Source organism: Protopterus annectens, chromosome 2.part2 (assembly GCF_019279795.1).
Source record: "Protopterus annectens isolate FY-2018-M chromosome 2.part2, PAN1.0, whole genome shotgun sequence".
Classification (NCBI taxonomy): domain Eukaryota; kingdom Metazoa; phylum Chordata; order Ceratodontiformes; family Protopteridae; genus Protopterus; species Protopterus annectens.
In genome coordinates, this window is record NC_056730.1 from 76,513,654 (window position 1) to 76,534,971 (window position 21,318).

Genomic DNA, 21,318 nt, shown 5'->3' on the forward strand with positions numbered 1-21,318 from the left:
GTCATCCCCTCGGGAGTTTTTTAATGTAGTTCTACCTTCTCCGGTAGAGAGTGTTGAAGTGGGCTTGAAATTAACTGCAAAAGCCTTTGGCTGCTTATAATTCTCATTGGTCAGCTCAGGTAGAGTGGCTGAATTGGTCAGTTGTATAGAGCTGATGGTTGTGAATAGTTTGTGCCTCCTTATTGGATGTAGTAGAAGCAAAGGTTTGCTGATTTTAAAATGTTGAAGTAGTTCTAGGCATATCAGTGGTGTCTAAAGCATACGTAGAACATTTAGATAGTGTTCTCTCCTGATTTATCCTTTGGTCAGGAGAATATATTTCTGGGCCTTAAATCATTTAGATATCAGTCACCCTTTAGGGCTAGTAGCAGTTCAGGCAGACAACATGGCAGTAGTCTGTTAAATCAACAGACAAGATGGAACCAGGTCTTACCCCTTGTGTCAAGAAGCCCTTAGGATGCGGCAGTGGGAGATTCTTCCACCCACTTTCTGAAGGCAGTGCACATTCTGGGGAAGTCCAGTGTGATTGACAAATTGAGCTGGTCTTTTGTACTACCTCAAGTGTTCTCGGCTTGAAAACAGGAATGATTTTCCATCAGTGGGGCCAGCCTTGCTGTAATCTATTGGCAATCTCCCCTGAACAAGTGCAGCAGCTACTTTGCTCTGATCCCTCCACTGGTTGAATCACCGAGGTATGCTCTTCTCCATGATGTACCCCCCCCCCCAGTCTTTTGCTTATGCTCCACCCCCTATAATTCCCAAGCTGCCTGGTTGAAGAGCAAAGTAATCTTCCATTGCATCGTACTGGTCTTGACCAACTTGGTTCCCCTTTCTTTATCCTTAACTTTACCTGCCTTGGATACTGGCTCCAACTCCAGACCTCCTGTCTCATCTGACAGGTTTTGTTCACTCGAATGTCTTAAACTGCCGTTGGCTTTAGTTTCTCCACTACAGGTAATAGCCAAACGGCGTATGCTCTCGATCCCTTATCAGCATATTCTCCTGTCCTTGCATAAGTCTCCTACGAGAAAATATTTACAAAAGCAGTAGAGATTGATTTGGGCTCATCAAAAACATTTTTACCTTTTATATCTCCGTTAAAGAATGTTAGAGTTTTTAACAAAGGGAGCTAGCTCCTTGACCGTTGGTCCATTTGGCAGCAGTTTTCCAACTTCCATATGTGGATTGAAAGTTCTCAATTTGTCAAAATGTTTTAAGTGCCACCTTATAAAGACCCTGTTCACCATGGGATTCTAATTTAGTACTATATATTCTAATTCATCCTCCCTTTGAACCAGCAGCAAAATGTGATAGTTTTCCATTTCAGGAATTTACTATCTTTCTTGTAGCCGTTACCTCGGCTAGAAGAATTGAGCCTCAAGCATATTTTTCAAAACCTCCCTGCTTGATTTTTCATAGGGATAGAGTAACATTAACCAGCCCTTCATAAGGTCGTGTCAGAATCCATCAACCAGTCCATTAATCGGTGTTCTTTACAAAATTTAAAAAAATAAGTGTACATGTTGCATTTGCTAGATCTTCATAGATCATTACATTTTTACTTCTAACAAAAGAAGTTGGAAAATCCAATCAACTATTTTATGGAATCTGAAGTTGGAAAATCAAAAGCAACTTTGGCAAGATGTCTTATTGTATATATTTTTGTCTACAATAAATTGGATATTTTGACAACCTTTAAAAGCCCTTTCAGTTTGGGTCCATGGCAAGTGGTATTTTTATCTAGATACTCCATGGATGACCTGTGCAGCTGCAACTTGTGTTGATCTCCATGACTTTATTGCTCATTACAAGCTAGATTTGGTTTAAAGGGGGAAGATTGTTAGATTCAGGTATGCTTAGGAATGTGTCCACCCAGGATTTCAGGTAGCCAGGGGGTCTGTCCCAGTGGTTGAGGAATGAATGAAAATTTACAGTATCAGACAAGTTGTGTACTTTACCATAATGTTCCATCTGTGGTCCTTTTTCGTTCTTCCTCAACTCCCAGCCCACCAACCCCCATCCTTAATCAAAATAGACTTCTGTAAGAACAAGACCTGATGAGGACACCTTTGACTCCATTAAATGGCTTCTTATGAGACACCTCTGGGCCTCAGATTGAGCTCCATTTAATGGCTTCTTCTGTCAGTGTTAATACTATATTTCCTATGGTGTATAGCAAACGAGATCTGAGGTGTCAGGGTTCCGTGCATTGTGGGTAGGGAAGAGTTTGAGCTTGAAGGGTGCCACAAGCTGTAGTAATGGCCTAGTCAGATCCAAGCCAATAGCTGAATGAAAGTGGACAGCACAGATAGCACAGATGGAACATTATGGTAAGTGCATAACTTTCTTTAGCAAAACAGATGGGACTCAAATGATCCTCCATGCTCCGGAGCAGGCTCCTAATCCATTTGATGCAGAGTCCCTACCTAAACCTACTTAAGATTATCCTGGACTAATGGATGAGAAATTGGAAATTCACCCACAGTCTGGCCCCCTTGTCTCTGATAGCTTGGTCATTTACTGTCTGCCTCTTACCTTTAGAAACCTTCTAACATACCCAAACACCCATGATGCATAGGGACACAGTTGGGTTGGATTTCGCAACTGCTTATAAAGGTCCTAGTTGTGTATTCAGTTAGGATGATGAGGTTTGGGTGTTAATATAGTTTTTTACATACACACATCTGGATGGATGACTAACATTAAATTTCAACAAACTGACTGCTACACACTGATTTCGCTCTGGCTGTTCAAACTGCCACTCTTGCTTGCACATGCTCAGTACTTGTATACATGTGCCCGTAGACTAGAATGCTCCTTAAAGGTACAACACACAGATGTACATCCTCCTTTGCCTATTCTCTCATACAATGAAAAAATAATTGAATAGGTGTGCAGATTAGAGACTTGTATAAATGAGAACAATCCTGTCCAGATTGCCATGTTTCTAAGATTAGGACTTTAGATATAACCTGACCTCTCAACGTAATGTTCAGAATTGGGTTTGGCAGCAGGGAGAGCGAGTGGGGAGTGTTCTTCAGGATCTTCAGGGGTACTTTCAGGAACACAGTGAAATGGTCTGTGGAACAGGAAGTTTGGACAAATCATGCTGAGAATTTGTCTCCATTACAAGCAAGATGATGTAACAATGGCCCAGACACCATCAGTAAATGTTTCCATTTCCATCTAAATTTCATCCCTTGTGATTCAACTAAGTATTATCTCAGTTCTTCACACAAATGTTTTACAGGTCCAATCTGGTCAGATCCTTTTGCTGTCTGCATCCTCATAACATTCAGAGATTTGCTGTTTGTGTCATAATGGTACTGTTGTAAAAATGCTTTTTTAGTAGCTGAGTCTTTGCTTTGTTTTTAGCACATGGCATCAACAAATTCTTACTGATTAATGTGGTTTTGGTTTGTCTCTGAGCAGGTGAACCAAGTAAATTATTGGGAGGAATGTTTGAAATTAAGCAAGTTTAGAAAAATCAGTATAGTCTAGTTTGGATTTCTCCGCTGTTTTGCACTTTGAACTGCACGTGCACCCAATCCATTTGATCATGTTATCAATAGTCCTGAATACCCACAAAGTCCCACATTTCAGCAAATCTTTTGAACTGCTGACTTGTAAACTGTACACCATTGTCAAATTACTTTGTGTGGACTACCATGGACAGAAACAGGTCTCAACTTTGTAATGATGCTACTGGATTTTAGGTTAAGAAGTAGGTCAATCTTGAACTAAGTTGAATAATAGATTAACACAAAGTAATCTTGACCATTCTATTTGAGAATATCTTTAGCTACTGTCAACCAAGGTAGTTCAGGAATCTGGCTTAACTGAAGTGGTTCCGTTTGTCAGTGCAGTTTAGTACCATTACAAACAGAACAAGAGGTAATTTCATTTTGTCTTTACTATAAAGTCCAAAATACTAATCCTGGGTGGCCATGATGCAAGATCCTCTTGTTGCAGGGGTTTTGGAATTCTCACCTTTGGACTTTTCGTTATACCATCTTTATCATTATCTCATTTCTGTAGGGAAAATACTGCTGCACGTCTGCTGGTAAATAAGATTGCTGTGAAGGCCATCCTTGACTGAAAGTGGTTCAATTGGATCTGAAGCTGTGTGAGTTTTAAGCTCATCAAGACGTGTTGAAGACGCTTCACTTCCATGACTTCACAATCAGATTTTTCACTGTAGTGCTGCTCTGTTTTTTTCTGGCTGATCTGGATGAAGTATCTGCAAGATAAAGAAGTTTCCCTTTAGTATAGACCATTTTAAATTGCACTTGTGTAATTTGAGCATCACACTTACACTGACAGGAGCGGAGTAAGCCGAAGCTTAGTTAATAGTGACTGAGGGGTTGGTGATCAGTCTCTATTTGAGTAGGTCTGTCATATAACCATGAAATTTCGAACATGGAAACTTTTGCCAGAAGCTTTCTGTAATTGAGCATACTGCATTTTGGTTTGGGTTGGAGTTTTTGATTAGGCTACTGGTCTACCCTTTTGAAGAATGACTGCACCAAGACCAAATTTAGAAGCACCACAAGAAAGTTACTTTGTGAACATCATAATATTGTAGTGGGTGGGGTGGTAATTTTCTGTTTCAGGGCATCAAATGCTATTTGTTTCAACCAGGGCCAGGTTACATCTTTAGGTGTTGGCTCTGTTGGTACTTTCCTAGTATCTGGAATGAACTTGCCCAAAGTTGACCATATCAAGTATATGTAAGACTTGTACATTGTCTGGTGCTGGCATCTGAAGAATTGCCGTTTTGTTTGGAAGAATCTGGTTGTAAGCCTGAATTGGTAAACAAATGACACACATAAGTAACTTCTTTCAGCCTGAATTTACATTTCTAGGATTCAGCTTGAGATTAAATTCACAAGCACGTTACAGAATTTTCCTGAGGCTTCTTTTTGTTTGACTTCACCATAGCTTCCTACAAGAACATTTGTATAGTAGCACGTGTACTGTAGCCAGAAAAAAAAAATTGTTCCATTGCATGTTGAAATACTTCACTGGCAGAATTTATTCCAAATGGTATTCTCAAAAATCTGCCTCTCAAATGGTGTACTGAAAGTGGTAGCCAGTTAAGATTTTTGAGCGAGAATTTGCAAAAATGAACTTTTGTCATTTAAGACGGAAAGAAGTAGCATTTGCTATACATGCAACTACTTCGACTGTACACATTGGATGAGGTTTAGTGCGTTTTCAAATCTAAATACAAAAGTCCCAGAACAAGTCCCAAGAACAAGGTGTAATGAGCGAATACAAAATTGCAAACTAACCTCGTCCAGTAAGAAGGCAACGATATCAGACAAATCCGATCGTATCCACAAATACTTTATTTGCAGTTACTTCCTCAGATGTGAGGAAGTAACATTGTGTTACAAAAGTGCTTATGCAAAGAATGAAGTATTTGTGGATACGATTGGATTTGTCTGATATCGTTGCCTTCCTTCTGGACTTGGGGTTGCTTTTTCAAATCTGTTGAATCCGTACATACTCAATTCTAATACCTGAACTTTCTTAAGAGTTACTACTGTGGGGGATATTCAGTTGGTGACTCTTCTGGACAAATAACTTCTAAATGCACCATTCTGGCTAGCTCAGCTTTGACTTGTGCATAGCTCCTGGAACTTTCTGTGCTGGTCTGATGACTGGGCTTCTTTCATGGTCTAACTTCATGGAGTACACAACTGGGAGTTTCTTAACTTGTCTTCAAAAATATCAGCATAGTCAGAAAAATATATACTGCTTTTTCAGGCAAGGTTTAAATGCTAAATTCACCACCATAACAGGTAGAAGCAAGCAAACTCTGAGGGTAATGCTACTGTACACTAGAAGTCTAAATCTCAAAATGCACTCACTCGACTCGCACCTTAAAATGGCGAACATCGATATTTGTGCAGTGACCTGGCTCAAGGCTCCAGAGAGCACCCCTGCATTACCAGGCTATAATTCCTACCACACCTTTCGGCCACCTAACCTGGACCGAAACATTAAAGGTGGAAGTGTCCATGTTCATTGCGGATATCCACACCTCCAGGCTAGTTGCTCAACATAATGCATCCAAAATTATCCAAGTGCAACTAACACTGGGCAAGACTTCAATCCAGGTTGTAGCTTGTTACAGATCCCCCACCATGCCCCAGGATTCCCACTCCATTTCTTAAGATACTGGAAAATATTAAGGTACAACCCAATACCATTATTATGGGCGATTTTTTAACTGCCATCAACTGGAAAAATTACTTGTGTACAAACTCATTCGCTCAACGTTTTCTGGAATTCATAAATCCAGCGCCTTGTATCTGCTTGTCCACACCCCTACCAGGGGCAGCAATATCCTGGACCCTGGTCATTACCAATATGGGTAACCTGTGTTCCACGCTAGAGGTAAGCTCCTCCCTGGTCAGATCCAACACCAAGCTAATCAACCTAGACATCCATCTCCCACTCTCACCACCCCATTTAGGAAACCACCATCAAAAACTATTCCAAACCCAAGTTCATGCTTCTTAAGACAGAAGTGAAACTTCACGACACCCATGCAGATAGAAAATAGAGGTACAAATTCTGAATCTTAAACTAATGCACTGTATAAGCACGTACACGAGTGCATGGATAGTGTCACCCCCAACAAAATAAAGATGCTATCCTCAAAAAAAAAAAAAAAAAAAAAAAAAAAGCCAGTCTGGTGGTCCCCTGCAATGAACAAACTCTACAGCAGAAGGAAGAAGCTGTTGCAAAAGAGTAAAATCCCATAATTGGAGGAACTCCCTGGTCAACCTCAGCAAGAAGCTGCGATCCCTCTAAATCCTCCAAAGCCAGTTATGAAACTCTCAGATTCCAAAGACAACCACAAAGCATTCTACAGCTATGTCGATCTCAATGGCAGAACTCTGATCTGCTCTGAGCTATAGCACAATGGCACTAAATAAATATATAGAACCAACCGATATTGCCAACATCCTAGCAATTTCAGTGCTAACTTTACACCCCCCCCCCCCCAAAGGGCCCATTTTAATACTGGAAGAATGCAAAGCCCCTGTAATCACAAATGAACAATTAAAGGCCGCACTCTCCAAAGCCAGGAACACAGCATCCATGGGACCAGACAACATCCCAGGCTGTATACTGCACGAACTACAGAACAAACTGGCACCCCACCAAACTACTATGTTCAATCTTAGCATCACCACAGGCCACGTGCCTGCTGAATGACGCACAGTGACGGTTAACCCACTCCACAGAGGGGGTGCCACCACAGACCCTGGAAACTATCTCCCTATTAGTCTGACTAGCCTGATCTGCACGGCCATGGAACGTATCATCTTGGAGCTTATAAATAAAGACACAGGTAACCTTCAAATCCTGGACCCCACTTGGTTTGGGTTTGTAAAAGGTAGATGTATTAAGCCTGATTGACTTTTTTGAAGTCACTAGAGGCGTAGACTAGGGCAAGGAGGTGCACACAGCATATTTTATCCTCGACAAGGCGTCTGATACCATCCCCCCACTGTGGAATTGTAGATAAACTCCCTAAACTGGGCATAAATCCGTATGTCACAAGGTGGGTGGCCAATTGGCTCACTGACTGAACCCACACAGTAAAAGTAGCTGTTCAAGTTCATCATCAGATGAGTGGAGAACCACAGGGTTTGGTCCTGGGTTCTCTCTTGTTTGGCATCTACTTCTCTCAAGTGCAGGTCAACACAGAAGGTCCTTGGCTAACAAAAGTTCACGGATTACTTGAAACTGGGAGCCCTAATAAAATCCTCTAACGATGGACATTCTACAAAAGCGCCTCTGACAGATGCTTGGTGTTAGTCATGGCCTCAAGCTCCATACCAAGAAGTGCATGGTCATCCCCTTTGGGAAAAACTCTGTACCCATGAACTACCACATAGGTGGTAGTTCACTGAAAGTGTGATAAGAGAACTCCGGACATGAGTGGGCCACAGAAATACCTCACCAAGAGGATTACCCGCCTCACAGATGCCATATGCAGACAGTCTCAAACTCCAGTTCTACTCTGTTGCATTTCGCCTACTCCGAGGAAATGTCTGCCTAACATACAAAGCTATGTCAAACACAGAGCTGTTGGGACGTGCTTCACTTAAAGAAATCCCAGTCTTTCTGAACCACACACTCCAGGGACCTAAACATTGTCACTACAATAAACAAAACATGCTGGCTGGATAGATTCCTGTCCCAGAGACATCACATACTTTGGAACAAACTACCCATTCATGTCAAGCAAAGCTCTTCATTGGATCTCTTTAAGCAAGACCTTGACGACTGGATGGGAAATAGAAAATTCACACCAGGATTCATTTATTTGGCACTGCTTGACAGGGGCACAGGAAAATAATTTTCTTGGGTGGAGAAAGCCAGGGAACCTTTTTGGCTAGGCTTATATAGGCCCCAGGGCTGATAGCCTAGTACTTTACTAATGAGCCTATAAAAGTTTAGATGAAATTTGAGCTGTTGTTCATGCTTACGTGGTCGACTTAATTAAATGAAAGCCGTCCAAATTTTCAAACTGTCTTGGAGGCCTAATTACTGCACATGTCTCTTGGCTACATAAAATTGAAAGACCTGTTCCCAGCAGAATAACATTAAAGCACTATTGAGCCTTTGGTTTGAATCTGTCTATCTCCATAAGCAGCAAGCTTTCGCACATTTTCCCAGATCAAGTTGTTCTCTAGCTTTTACTGTAGCAAATGTTTCTGTTGACATAACATTGCACTTTGAACCAGTATCTGCTCTACAGGTCTCCCATTAATGTCAACATTAGAAAATACTACTTACTCACAAATCTACCGCATTGACTGTTTAACCGAACACTGACACACCAACCTAAAAAGTATGATTGCAGCTTTCTAATTGATCAACTTGTCTTTGCATCCTGTCTTTTTTTAATAAAAGAATGTGCCCCATTACATTTCCAAAGCCTTGGAAATGATTCCACTTTTTTACATGTGTGGCACTGCTGACCAGAAGCTAAGCACTTCTCTTTGGGTTCCTGTGTAACTCCACAGTTATGACAGTTGACTGAGGCTTATCAAGGTTTTGCTGAATCGCCCCTCTGCTTTACTGTGTACTGTGGGTTTTGCTCTAGTGACCGTAGGTTTTGCTATAGGCCCAGGGTGTGGTCCTGCCTGTAGGCTTGTATTTGTTAACCTTTTGCTGCCTACTATCAACATTGGCACTGCAAGCATGCTTTTCCATTTGTAAGCATATTAGTGTGGCTTTCTAAGATCTCATATCTGATCTCTGGCTTTGCTCAAATTTGATCACTATCTCGAAGCAAAATCTTTCTTACTGCACCATTACTAACACCACACACAAGCTTGTCTTTTTTTATCAGCTCATCTATTAGATAAGGCTAAAATGTGCAGATTTAGTTATTTCTCAAGTTATTTATGTATGCTGCAGAAGTTTCACCAGGCTTTTGATCTCTTGTATAAAATAGGTCTTTCCACTGTAACATTTGTTTGGGGGTTGCACGTTTCTCAGTTTACGGTTTAAGCTATCTGGGTCTTCCGTGTTGAAGCCTGTACCACAGTATGCCAGTCTTTCCCCTTCCCTGCATATACAGCAGGTGCATACATAAACACTCTTATGGCTTCTGAACCAGCTAAATTAAGCAGTAAAGTTTTTGTAAGTCTCTTTGGCAGGAAAAAAAAACTGTGAAAATATACTTTTGCTCAAACACACTCACTTGTTTTCTGTGATATTATGAAACACAAGTGGACTGGGTCAGTGGTATCCTGCCATGCCAACAGATTGCTTTGAGACACAGTACACACTTTGCGCTTGTAATTGTTTGAACACATGCACTACTTGCATTCAAATGTATGATGTCTTTGAAATGACTGTACTTGAAGTAACTGTACTGCGCACACTTGCCAACACTTTGCACACTTCGGATATATTCCAAATAGCGTTGGTTACTGGGGAAAAAGTACATTAAGAAAAATAGTGGTTTACTCTTGCACATTGTGATTCAGAAGTTGAATATTTGTTTAAACATGTTTCAGTTGCAAACATTGTTTAATTAGAAGTTCGTTTAGAATGCTTCATTTTATATTTGTTGATTTAAAAATCATTTAAGTGAGGCTTAGTAGCTGGAAATCCATTTTGATCAGTTTGCTAGTTTTGAGCTTTGGATGATCCACTCATGTATATTATTCCTCCATTACTAACTGTGTGCCTCATGGTTTTGAATTCACATCCCATTCTTACACCTTGCTGCCCATCTTGTGTATTCAAATAAGACTGAAGCTTGGGTGTTTTACACGCACTGAAGTCTGGATTAATGACAGGAACATTAAACTGACTGCTACATACATGCTTTTACTCTGGCTGCTTACTCAAAATGGGACTCTTGCTTGCACGTGCTCAGTACTTGTATGCATGTGCCCATAGACCTGGAATGCTCCTTAAAGGTACAGCACACACTGATCTGCACTAGTGGAAGTTGGCCTAGTATTTAGCTTTGAACATGAACTACTGAAGAGTTGGTTTAGCACACTGCTGCTGTTAGAACACCACTTGTATATATTTATATTTGTGATGGAAAGTGCAAAATGATGGCTAATTTGTTAATCTAACTTAATTGTGTTTGCCCCTTCCATTTTCCAGCAGTTCCATCAGTTTCTAGAAGTGTTAACCATGTGCTAAAACTTTGCACATGCATCTGCTGCAGAAAGTAATGTTGGTTTAGGCGCACACACCCACCCCTTTAGCCTTCCAGAGCTCTAACTAGCAAGTAATCATTCATCAGTTTCAGCAGTTGTACCTGATTTTTGAGTACGTCTTGGATGCCCAAGTTATTTCACACATGCCATATTCTTGCAAAGCCAGCATAATGATAAAACCACATTAGATGTCTTTACAAAAAGGCAGAGGATTATCTTGCATAGTGTTAGACTGGCTAACATTTGGCGTACATTTTAAATATCTATCTTTTATACTTGGAATATTGTTAGAAAGGAAGGCTTGCATCAGCGCGCGTTTCCTGAAGAATAGGAAAGTCTCAAACTCAATTGTCTCAAGGCTAGAACACTCACTGATTTACAGAAAAACTGCAGATTTTGAGGAACAGGCAAAGGCAAGCTGATGTAATCAGTTGAGCATTTGCACATCAGGTAGTGTGTGAAGCTCCTTAAACACCAACTTCCCAAGCTTTCCCATATATCCAAAATACTGTGCCAGTGTCTTAGTATAGGAAGCCTCCTACTACAAAAGGACAGTTATGATATTGTGTATGCATATAAGCATACATACTTTATGTATGGATAGGCTCACATGGCTTTCCCAGTCTTAAAATCCACACTTAGTTTTCATCTGTTTTCATATTTTCCCTATAACTTATGTTGCAGACCTTTGCATTGCCTTTCTTCCATTGGGAAGTTATATCGTTATACTTGGCAACAAATTTACTTTTAACTTTTTTGTCATCATAAGCTTAGTGTTTATAGACTATATATACTTGTGCATAAATACTTGCATGCACACATGTAGTGTGTGCTGCTGCTGATGTTTAACATGCCTTGTTCACCAAATCTTTTTTTCTAATAGTTTCCCTATTAATCGTCTAGACAATCAACTTGCCAAAAAAGTCCATTTGCCCCATAATGCAAAGGATCTGAATATGTGGTAGGTGGTCTGTCAGGATTTTACATTTCCTATTCCAAACTGGACTAAAGCATTCTCTTGCAAATCCTCTTGATGCGGCCTGCAGACTCTTCTGTAGTGTAAGTGTTTTTCTGAGTTTGGTCCTAGAAAACTTGATGTAGACAATGAATTGGCAACATCATAAGAGGCTGCAAGGAACCTAGCCACTGGGGATGCACAAGCCAGTGCATTTCTTTGTGCCGGTCCCAAGCCCAGATAAATGGGAAGAGTTGCATCAGGAAGGGCATCTGGCATGAAACTTGGCCACATTTTATGCAGACACCAGTAAATACTTGCGTACTGGATCGGTCGAGGCCCGGGTTAACTACCGCCACCAGTACTGTTGGTGAATAGGGTGCTGGCGGAAATTGGGCTACTGTTGGCTGAAGGAGGAGAAGAGGTGGAAAGGATGGCTGAAGGCAGGAAGAGAAAGGCTAGAACTGTGGTAGTGAGGGTCGGAACTTTGAATGTTGGCAGTATGACTGGTATAGGGAGAGAGCTAGCTGATATGATGGACAGAAGGAAGGTTGGTATATTTTGTGTGCAAGAGACCCGATGGAAGGGGAGTAAGGATTGGTGCATCTGAGGTGAGTTCAAATTGTTTTATCATGGTGTGGATGGGAGGAGCAATGGCGTTGGAGTTATCCTGAAGGAACAGTATGCGGAGTGTTTTGGAGGTGGAGTGTCGAATAGAGTGATGTCTATGAAGCTAGAAATTGATGGTGTAATGATGAATGTTGGTGCATATGCTCCACAAGTTGGGTGTGCGATGGAAGAGAGAGAGAGAAATTTTGCAGCGAGTTGGATGAAGCTGTGATGACTGTACCCAAGGGTGAGAGAGTGGTGATTGGAGCAGATTTCATTGAGCATGTTGGTGAAGGGAACATAGGGAATGAGGAAGTAATGGGTAGGCATGGTGTTAAAGGAATGCAGAAGGCCAGATGGTAGTGGATTTTGCAAAAAGGATGGACATGGCTGTGGTGAACACGTATTTTAACAAGAGAGGAGCATAGGGTGACATATACAAGAGTGGAGGAAGATGCACATAGGTGGATTATATCTTGTGTCGAAGGGCAAGTTTGAAGGAGATTGGGAGACTAAAGTGGTGACTGGGGAAAGTGTAGTTAGGCAGCATAGGATGGTGGTTTGAAAGATGACTATGATCAAGAAGAGTAGGAGTGTGAGGGCAGCACCAAGGATCAAATGGTGGAAATTGAAAGGGCAATTGTGAGGTGGAGTTCAGAGAAGTTGACAGGCAGTATGTGGCAGTGAAGAGTTACCAAATAGCTTTGTAACTACAGCAGAGCTAGTAAGGGAGACTGCTAGAAAGGTGCTTGGTATGACATCTGGACAGAGGAAGGACGACCAGGAAACTTAGTGGTGGAATGAGGAAGTACAGGGGAGTATACAGAGGTTGGCAAAAGTGTGATTGTCAGATGAAGAAAGTAAACAGGAGTATAAGGAGATTAGGTGCATGGCAGAAGTGGCCAAGGATCAGGCATATGAAGAGTTTTATGAAAGGTTGGACACTTGGGGAGAAAAGGACCTGTACCGGCTAGACAGAGGGACCGAGCTGGGAGAGATGTGCAGCAGGTAAAGGTGATCAAGAATAATGAGGGGAAACATACATACAAGCGAGGAGAGTGTGTTGAGCAGATGGAAAGAGTACTTTGAGGGGTCGATGAGTGAAGAGATAAGTGAAGAGAATGAGTGGGAGAGAAGGTTGGATGACGTGGGGATAGTGAATCATTAACTGCAATTGATTAGCAAGGAGGAAGTAAGGATAGCTATGAAGAGGATGAAGAATGGAAAGGCTGTTAGTCCAGATTACATACTTGTGGAAGCATGGAGGTGTTTAGGTGAAATGGCAGTGGAGTTATTAACCAGATTGTTTAATGAAATATTGGAAAGTGAGAGGATGCCTGAGGAATGTAGTGTGTTTTGGTACTGTTTTTTTTTAAGAATAAGGGTGATGTACAGAGCTGTAATAACTACAGAGGGATTAAACTGATCAGTCACAGCATGAAGTTATGGGAAAGAGTAGTGGAAGCTAGGTTAAGAAGGAACATGATTAGTGATCAGCAGTATGGTCTCATGCTGGGAAAGAGCACTACAGATTGTGTTTGCAGAGTGTTGAAGTATAGAGACGGTCGGAAGGAGTTGCTTTGTGTTTTTTTGACTTCGAGAAAGCATATGACAGGGTGCCTAGAGAGGAGTTGTGGTATTGTATGAGGAAGTTGGGAATGTCAGAAGTATGTAAGAGTGGTACAAGATATGTATGTGGGTAGTTTGACGAGGTCTGTGGTGGGAGTGACTGATGCATTTAAGGTGGAGGTGGGATTACATCGAAGATCCGCTCTGAGCCCTTTCTTATTTGCAGTGGTGATGGACAGGTTGACAGATGAAATCAGACAGAGTCCCCATGGACTGTGATTGCAGATGACTTTGTGATCTGTAGTGAGAGTAGGGTACAGGTGGGGGAGACCCTGAAGAGATGGAGATATGCTCTAGAGAGAAGAGGAATGAAGGTCAGCAGGAATAAGTCAGAATATGTGTGAGAGGATAGAGGAATGGTGAGGATGCAAGGAGTAGAGGTGGCGAAGGTGGATGAATTTAAATACTTGGGATTAATAGTTTAAAGTAATGGCGAGTGTGAAAGAGGTGGAGAGTCCAGGCGAGTGTGAAAGAGGTGGAGAGTCCAGGCAGGGTGGAGAAGAGTGTCGGGAGTGATTTGTGACAGACTAGTACCAGTAAGAGTGAAAGGGAAGGTCTGCAAGAGGGCAGTGAGACCAGCTATGTTGTGTGTTGGAGACAGTGGCATTGATAAAAAGGCAGGAGTTGGAGCTGGATGTGGCAGAGTTAAAGATGTTGACTTGCACTGGATGTGACTAGGGTGGACAGGATTAGGAACAGGTATATTAGAGGGTCAGCCCAGGTTGGAAGGTTTGGAGACAAAGCCAGAGAGGCAAAATTACGTTGGTTTGGACATGTGCTTAGGAGGGATGCTGAAGTATATTGGGGAAAAAGATGCTAAGGATGAAGCTTCCAGGTAACGGGAAAAGAGGAAGGTCTAACATGAGGTTTATGGATGTGAGAGAGGACATGCAGGTGGTTGGTGTGACAGAGCAAGATGTAGAGGATAGGAAGAAATGGAAACAGATTATCTGCTGTGGTGACCTCCAACTGGAACAGCAGAAAGATACGAGGGCTATGATTTGGTTATGTAGATTGGATTGGATTAGATTGAGCAGGAAGCCCTGAAACTAAGCAGTGTGCCACTTTCCTACTGAAATACTAGCACTCTGTAAAGAATGTTTTTATGAAACCTTCATTAACTAGGCAAGTGTCCTGAACTGCGTGATGCCCTTGGTGGCTGCCTAGGTTGCCAAAGCCCAAGGCTTGCCCCTACCTCCTAGATGGTGCAGAATGTAAAATAAGATTTCTTGCTTTGCTGGTTTTATTTCCTATCTGTACCAATAATGAGGTGCTGAGGCTCATTCCTAACGTAACAGTTTCAGTGGTTTTTGCTAGTATGGCATTTTTGGATAACATTTGCATAGCGGCAACTTGGTCCATACTATACACTTGTGTTGGGCTGTTGCATTGGACCACTCCAGATCCAAATCATTGGGCTTGCAGCACTTGAAAGTTACCTGCAGTCCTTCCACACAGGAGGGTTAATTAGGGACTCTAAATGTTAGCAGTTATGTGGGTATAGTAATACCAGCTCACTTTGTCTCATTGCCTAGATAAGGGAAAGTCAGACCAATGTAATTCTTAATTGGTCAGAAACTAAATTAATGGGAGTGTCTTGTGATCGCGTGCCAAGGGGAAGTCAAGATGAAGCTTGGGGAAATTTTCTACTGAGCATGTCTGGCAGAGTTGTAAAGGTTAATGGAGACTAAATTCTCAGCAGATGGGATTTTGCATTTCAAACAACTTTGATTTTATGTACCTGCCTTAATAATGTTTTTTGCCTTAACTATTGAATAACTGTCCGTCTTGTACAACCTGGGCTGAAGTTGGTTACTGCTATACCCGGATAAACATAATCCCCTTAAACCTACCCATTTGTAGCCTTCAAGGCTGTAAAAGCAAAATTGACTTGAAAGTTTGCAGTTTTGGTCATCTTGGTTAAAGGTGGACCTGCCCATACAGGTCTGTTATGGTAAGTATGCAACTTCTGTTTGCCTTTCAACTGAGAGAATTTCATAACTATTCTAAGTAAGGTCTAATGTTAAACTAGAAAACTGTTTTAATAAACCTGTACAATTTTTGTTTTTAGGATCTCAAGGATGAAGAGTTTGGCAGTGATGAGGTTATGAGCTCACAAGGTGAGTAAAGTTGATCATATTGTTGCCAGGCTATAATGTCTACCAGACTGCTGTATAAAATACCACATATTAATTTGGCAGTTTCTTTTTTTGCCAGTCTGTATTGATCATGCATTGCTTAACTGCTTCCAGCCTTGAGTATCTCTGGCATTAGCAATTGACTTCTACAACCTTTATTCAAGCAGTGCACATTCATGTGGTCTTGGCACTGCTGTCCACATGACATTTTAGACTTGACTACCTTGTTTTCTTTGTACATACGCAAGGTGTGGTGTGTAGTGTCTTTCTCTCGGTCTGTGTCTCGGTTGCTCTCCAGCTGTATATACTAACTCCAGGATTGCACTACAGTGGGGAAAAGTATGTATACCTTTTACTTTACTTCTAGCACTTCACACACCTGCCAGTAGTAGTTGAAGTGGAACCATATAGATACACAAATATATTGCACACAGACTATTTCTTTGTGTGTCTGTATATGTGTATATAGTATGCATTTATAAATGTAATATATCTAATATATGTATACACGTGTCGGTACATGTACACAACAAACATAGTAAAATATACATATCTATATATAAGCATACACATTTTAAATGTGCATGCCTATACATGATGTACACAATGTGTAGGAGCATTGCACTGCTGTGTAAACCAGTGATTAGCTATTTTATGAACTGTACAAGTCTGAGGGGTCGATGGTTCCTAATGATGGTATACTAGTTTCCTGGGCTGTTGAGTACTGTTTCTTATTCCTTAATGTAGTGCTGTACTGCCTGTGTTCAGTTTTTATTTTACAAAGAATGTCTTGCAGTTACTTAAATTGGTGGATTTTCGTATAAGGTGCATTTATTAAAAGCATATTTTATACTCTTTTCAGCCTACACTTTTATGAAAGGCTGTATTTACTGTTTGCACTGATCTTTGTGTTTCACTGTTGCCATCTTGGGTCCTGCGTTTGTTGCTGTTCCTTCTTCCATAACGTCAGGCATATAAAACATGCAGCCGGCGCCATTACATCAATCTTTCTTGCCGTGTAATGCCCGAAGCAGAAGCAGTTAGCAACTGCTAGTTGGCAGATTCCTGAAGTTTTCTTTTTCGAATTTCAGAACCGAAGTCTTCAACTAAAGCCAAGTACCCCATTGGGGAAACTTTTCTTGCTCCTTACCCATGTCAGTAAAAGTTAATTGCATTACTTTTGTGGAAAGCAAATACTCAAAGATTTTCATTTGTACTGTATTCCTTGCCTAGGCCCTGACCACGATGTAACTTGCTGTCGGTTTTGTGCTTATTTAATTAATGCACTATCCGTCTGTATATTTTTGCCTCTAAATATTTCGGTTCTCAGTTCAATTATCCAGAAATGTCGTCGCTAAGCCATCTTACTACCGGGATTCCAAAAAAGCACAAATTTAGACAGGCCACTAGGTCCAAAACTGCCGACACTTTTAAGCCAGTCGCCAGTTCTCAGGTGCTTTCGCAGCCACTGATGCCCACTACTTCTGACTCGCAGGCCTCTACTGAGACCCATTCTAAGTCCAGAATGCCGCGAGATGCTTCAAATGTGGAACCTGCGGATGTCTACCTTGGATGGGTCCGGAGCCGCTGTGTAGGCACTGTCTTCTGAGGGTGTATTCAGGCCTACAGACTTGCGTATTAAACTGATGCTTCCTTTAAGGCCTAAACTTCGAACCTTGCCTAGAAAACCGATGCTCAGGCCTCTATGCCTAAAAAAACAAATGAATGGCTGAAGACCTTATAACTTTAATCAGGGAAAGCCAACCACCCCTTCCAAGAGACCTAGGACTGATTTTGTTTAGCAATCTTCTGACCAAGATTCTGATTCTGATTTTTCTGATTATCTCTATTTACCCTTGTCTGCTTATGCAGATTCGGATGCAGAGGACTCTACTCACTCTGCTTCTCCTGCAGAGGGTTTTTCTTTTGGTGAAACCTTGCACATTCTAAGGGAGCATTTCCACTGGGAAAGCCAGGATTTCTCTAATTCAAAGAGGCTTGTGGACTTCTTAATCCTGCCTCAACATAGGCCTTTAGCTATACCTCCTGTACTAGACATTGTTGATGCCTTTTTGGAATCTAGTTTGGCCCCTGATTCTTTGCCTCCTGCTGCCAGAGAACCTGACCGATATTACAGGGTTCCTGATAATAAAGTTCCATTTTAAAAATCCTATTGCAGATCCTGATACTTTCACAGGGACCCAAGGGTGTTAAGGCATCTACTGCTTAAAATCCTACCCCTTCTGATAAGAGATTCCAGGGCACTGGATAGATTGGGTAAGCAGGTTTACACTTCTGCAACTTTGGCCATTAGAGCCTTAAACTGTCAGTTTAATATGTTATAGTACCAACAACATATTATTGGATTGCTTAAACAGAAAATGATTCCTGACTGTGCTAAAAATAAGGATTTACAGTATTTGATGCATTCTGCTGAACAGGTTGGACAACATACTTTGCAATATGGGTTTGATTCTTTAGAGGCCTCTTGCAGGGCTGCTGTCACTGGGTCTGTACTCGGAAGGCATGCTTGGCTTAAGGAGCTGTCTTTGCCTGATCATGTTAAAGCTAAACTGTTGTATGCTCCTTTAAATCAGGACCACCTGTTTGGCAATAAGGCTGAGGAAGTTCTTAAAAAGATGGAAGGTAAGGCTAAATCTATGCAAACTGTGAAATCTTGGAGTAGGAACTTGTAAGAAATCTTTAGTAGGCATTGGCCCTCTAAGAACTGGTCCTTTCATGCCTCTTCCAGGCCTTGTCAATCCAAACCCAGAACCAGCAGTAATCCCAGGTTTCAGTCCAAGGGTGTACACAAGATTAAACAGTGGGGGGGGGGCTTCTGCTACCAAATCTGGGAGTAGTAGGACTTCCCCTATGGAAAAACTGTCTCAATTACTTGACTTTAGAACTTCCAAGCACTTCTCAACTGTCTGCTCCTTTAGGGGGAAAATTGGTCTGCAGGCCAAAAACTGGGAACTCATTACCCAGGACAATTGGGTTTTAAATAGTGTCCCAAGGATGCAGATTTTATTTTCACACATTGCCAATGCCCATCGGTTGACCAGATCTACCCCCAAGTCAGTGGACAGAGGCTCAAAAGCAAATACTCTTTTAAACATAAAGGCTATTCAAACTGCCAGAAGAGGAAAAAGGACAAGGTTTCTACTCAAGACTTTTCATGGTACCCAGAAAGGACAGTTCATGGCATCCAATCCTGGACCTGTCTACTCTACACACCTTTTTGGTGATTCCAAAATTCAAGATGCTGACTCTTCAGTTGCTTCCCATGCTAGGAAAAGATGCCTGGATGGCAACACTCATTTTAAAAGAAGCATACCTGCACATCCCAATCAGGGAATCTTGCAGTAGATACCTACGCTTCAAAGCAGGCTACAATCAATACCAGTTCTCTGCACTGCCCTTTGGCATATCTGCTGCGCCCAGGGTATTCACAAAGTGCCTAGCCCCAGTCATTGCCTTTTGCAGGCAACAAAATATTCAAATATACCCATACCTGGATGATGGTTTAATTCAGGCAGAAAGCCAGAACATACTTTTGAATCATCTGGCCTTCGTTCAAAGGGTGCTGACTTGTCTGGGGTACACCGTAAACATGAAGAAATCACACCTGGTACCCTGTCAAATTATATTCCTGGGAGGAAGCCTGAATACAACTTCCCAAATGGCTTACCTCACGCTAGAGAAACAAATTTATTTGACGGTCTACTTCAGATAAGTGGCCACAAAACCCGTACTACCTGCAAGGCAAATGGTACAAACCTTTGGGGTTCATGGCCTCCTGCATTCTTCTAATTCCATACGCAAGACTGCATATGAGGAAACTACAATGGTATCTGAAAAAGGCTATGGTGCCAACTTTCTCAGAATCTAGAAACAATGATTCCTGTCGTACCTTGCCTACGCCTAGAGTTTCTTTGGGCAGAGGCCTGCCACCAAAACAAGGGACTACCATTCACAATACCCCTTGCTGCCCAAACCCTTATGACAGTTTCATCAGATTATGCATGGGGGGGCTCATTTGGCAGGGAAGTGTGTTCAGGGCAAATGGAACCCAAGTTAAATGCACCTGCATATTAATCCAAAAGAAATGTTAGCTGTACAAAATGCTTGGACAGCCTTCAAGGACCACTTTCTTCCAGGACAATTAATGAGAAAGACAGACAACACTACTGTTATGTGGTACATAAAACAAGCATTGGGGTGCACATTCTTTCCCCTCTGCAGACTGGCTATGGCATTATGGAACATAGCCCTGAGCTATCAAGTGCATCTACAAGCTCAATTCTTGCCAGGAAACTAAATACACTGGCAGACAAGCTAAGCGGAATCCTCATGGACCCACTAGTGGAAACTGGAACCAAGGACTTTCAGCATGTTGACTAGCAAATGTGGGAGCACCGATTTAAACCGGTTTGCCTCCCCGCAGAACTATCACTTGGACAAATTTTGCACAAGGACTCCTCACAAACAAGCTTGTAAAGAGGTTTTTCGAGCTGAAGGACAGAGTATCCAATCAGTATATGCCTTTCCTCCTCTGCTCTCCAAAGTACTACTAAAGATCAAACAAGATGAACCAAGGACAATTTTGATTGCACCAGACTGGCCACACCAACACTGGTGTACCCCCTCTTGAGCAGTGTCACTGTTGGCCGCATGGCACCTGCCTCAAACTACTGTCTCAGCAGGAGAACCAAATACTGCACCCTCAGCTTCAAACACTGAATCTAGCAGCCTGGCTAGTATATAATTTCTCCTTTACCATTCCTCCGTAAACCAGTGATGGATATTATTTTAGAGGCAAGGAGGCCTAGTACTAGAAAGTTTTATGCTGAAAAATGGAAAAGATTCTGTGCCTGGAACCAGTCTCAAGGGTTGAGCACAACAGTGCCCAATTTACCTCCGATTTTACAATACTTAACGGAGATGGTTCATAAGGGCCTGTCTTTCTCCTCCATAAAAATTCATTCATTAGCCATCTTGGCACATAACACAGAACCATCCCTCTTCTCTCATCCACTGCTTAAGCAGTTCCTCAGAGGGGCCAAAAATCTACGACCACCCAGGAGAGTTCCATCTTCATTTTTGGACCTCAACTTTGTATTGGAAAAGCTCACTTCCTCCTTTCGAGCCAGCTGCCACTGCGGACTAAAAATTTCTTTCTTGGAAAACTGCTTTTCTTTTAGCAATCACTTCAGCAAGAAGGGTATCTGAATTACAGGCCCTCATGGCAGTGGAGCCTTTCATCATCTTT

At 41.8% G+C, this 21,318-nt stretch overlaps 1 protein-coding gene across 1 annotated transcript in view; it reads left to right on the forward strand.

The window, feature by feature from the left end:
• DDX4 (DEAD-box helicase 4) overlaps nt 1–21,318 on the forward strand; it is a 2,434,953-nt gene that overhangs the window by 117,797 nt on the left and 2,295,838 nt on the right. The window contains exon 3 of the mRNA XM_044063758.1: nt 15,980–16,028. Coding sequence (XP_043919693.1) covers nt 15,980–16,028 — 49 coding nt within the window. The remainder of the gene's footprint in view (nt 1–15,979; nt 16,029–21,318) is intronic.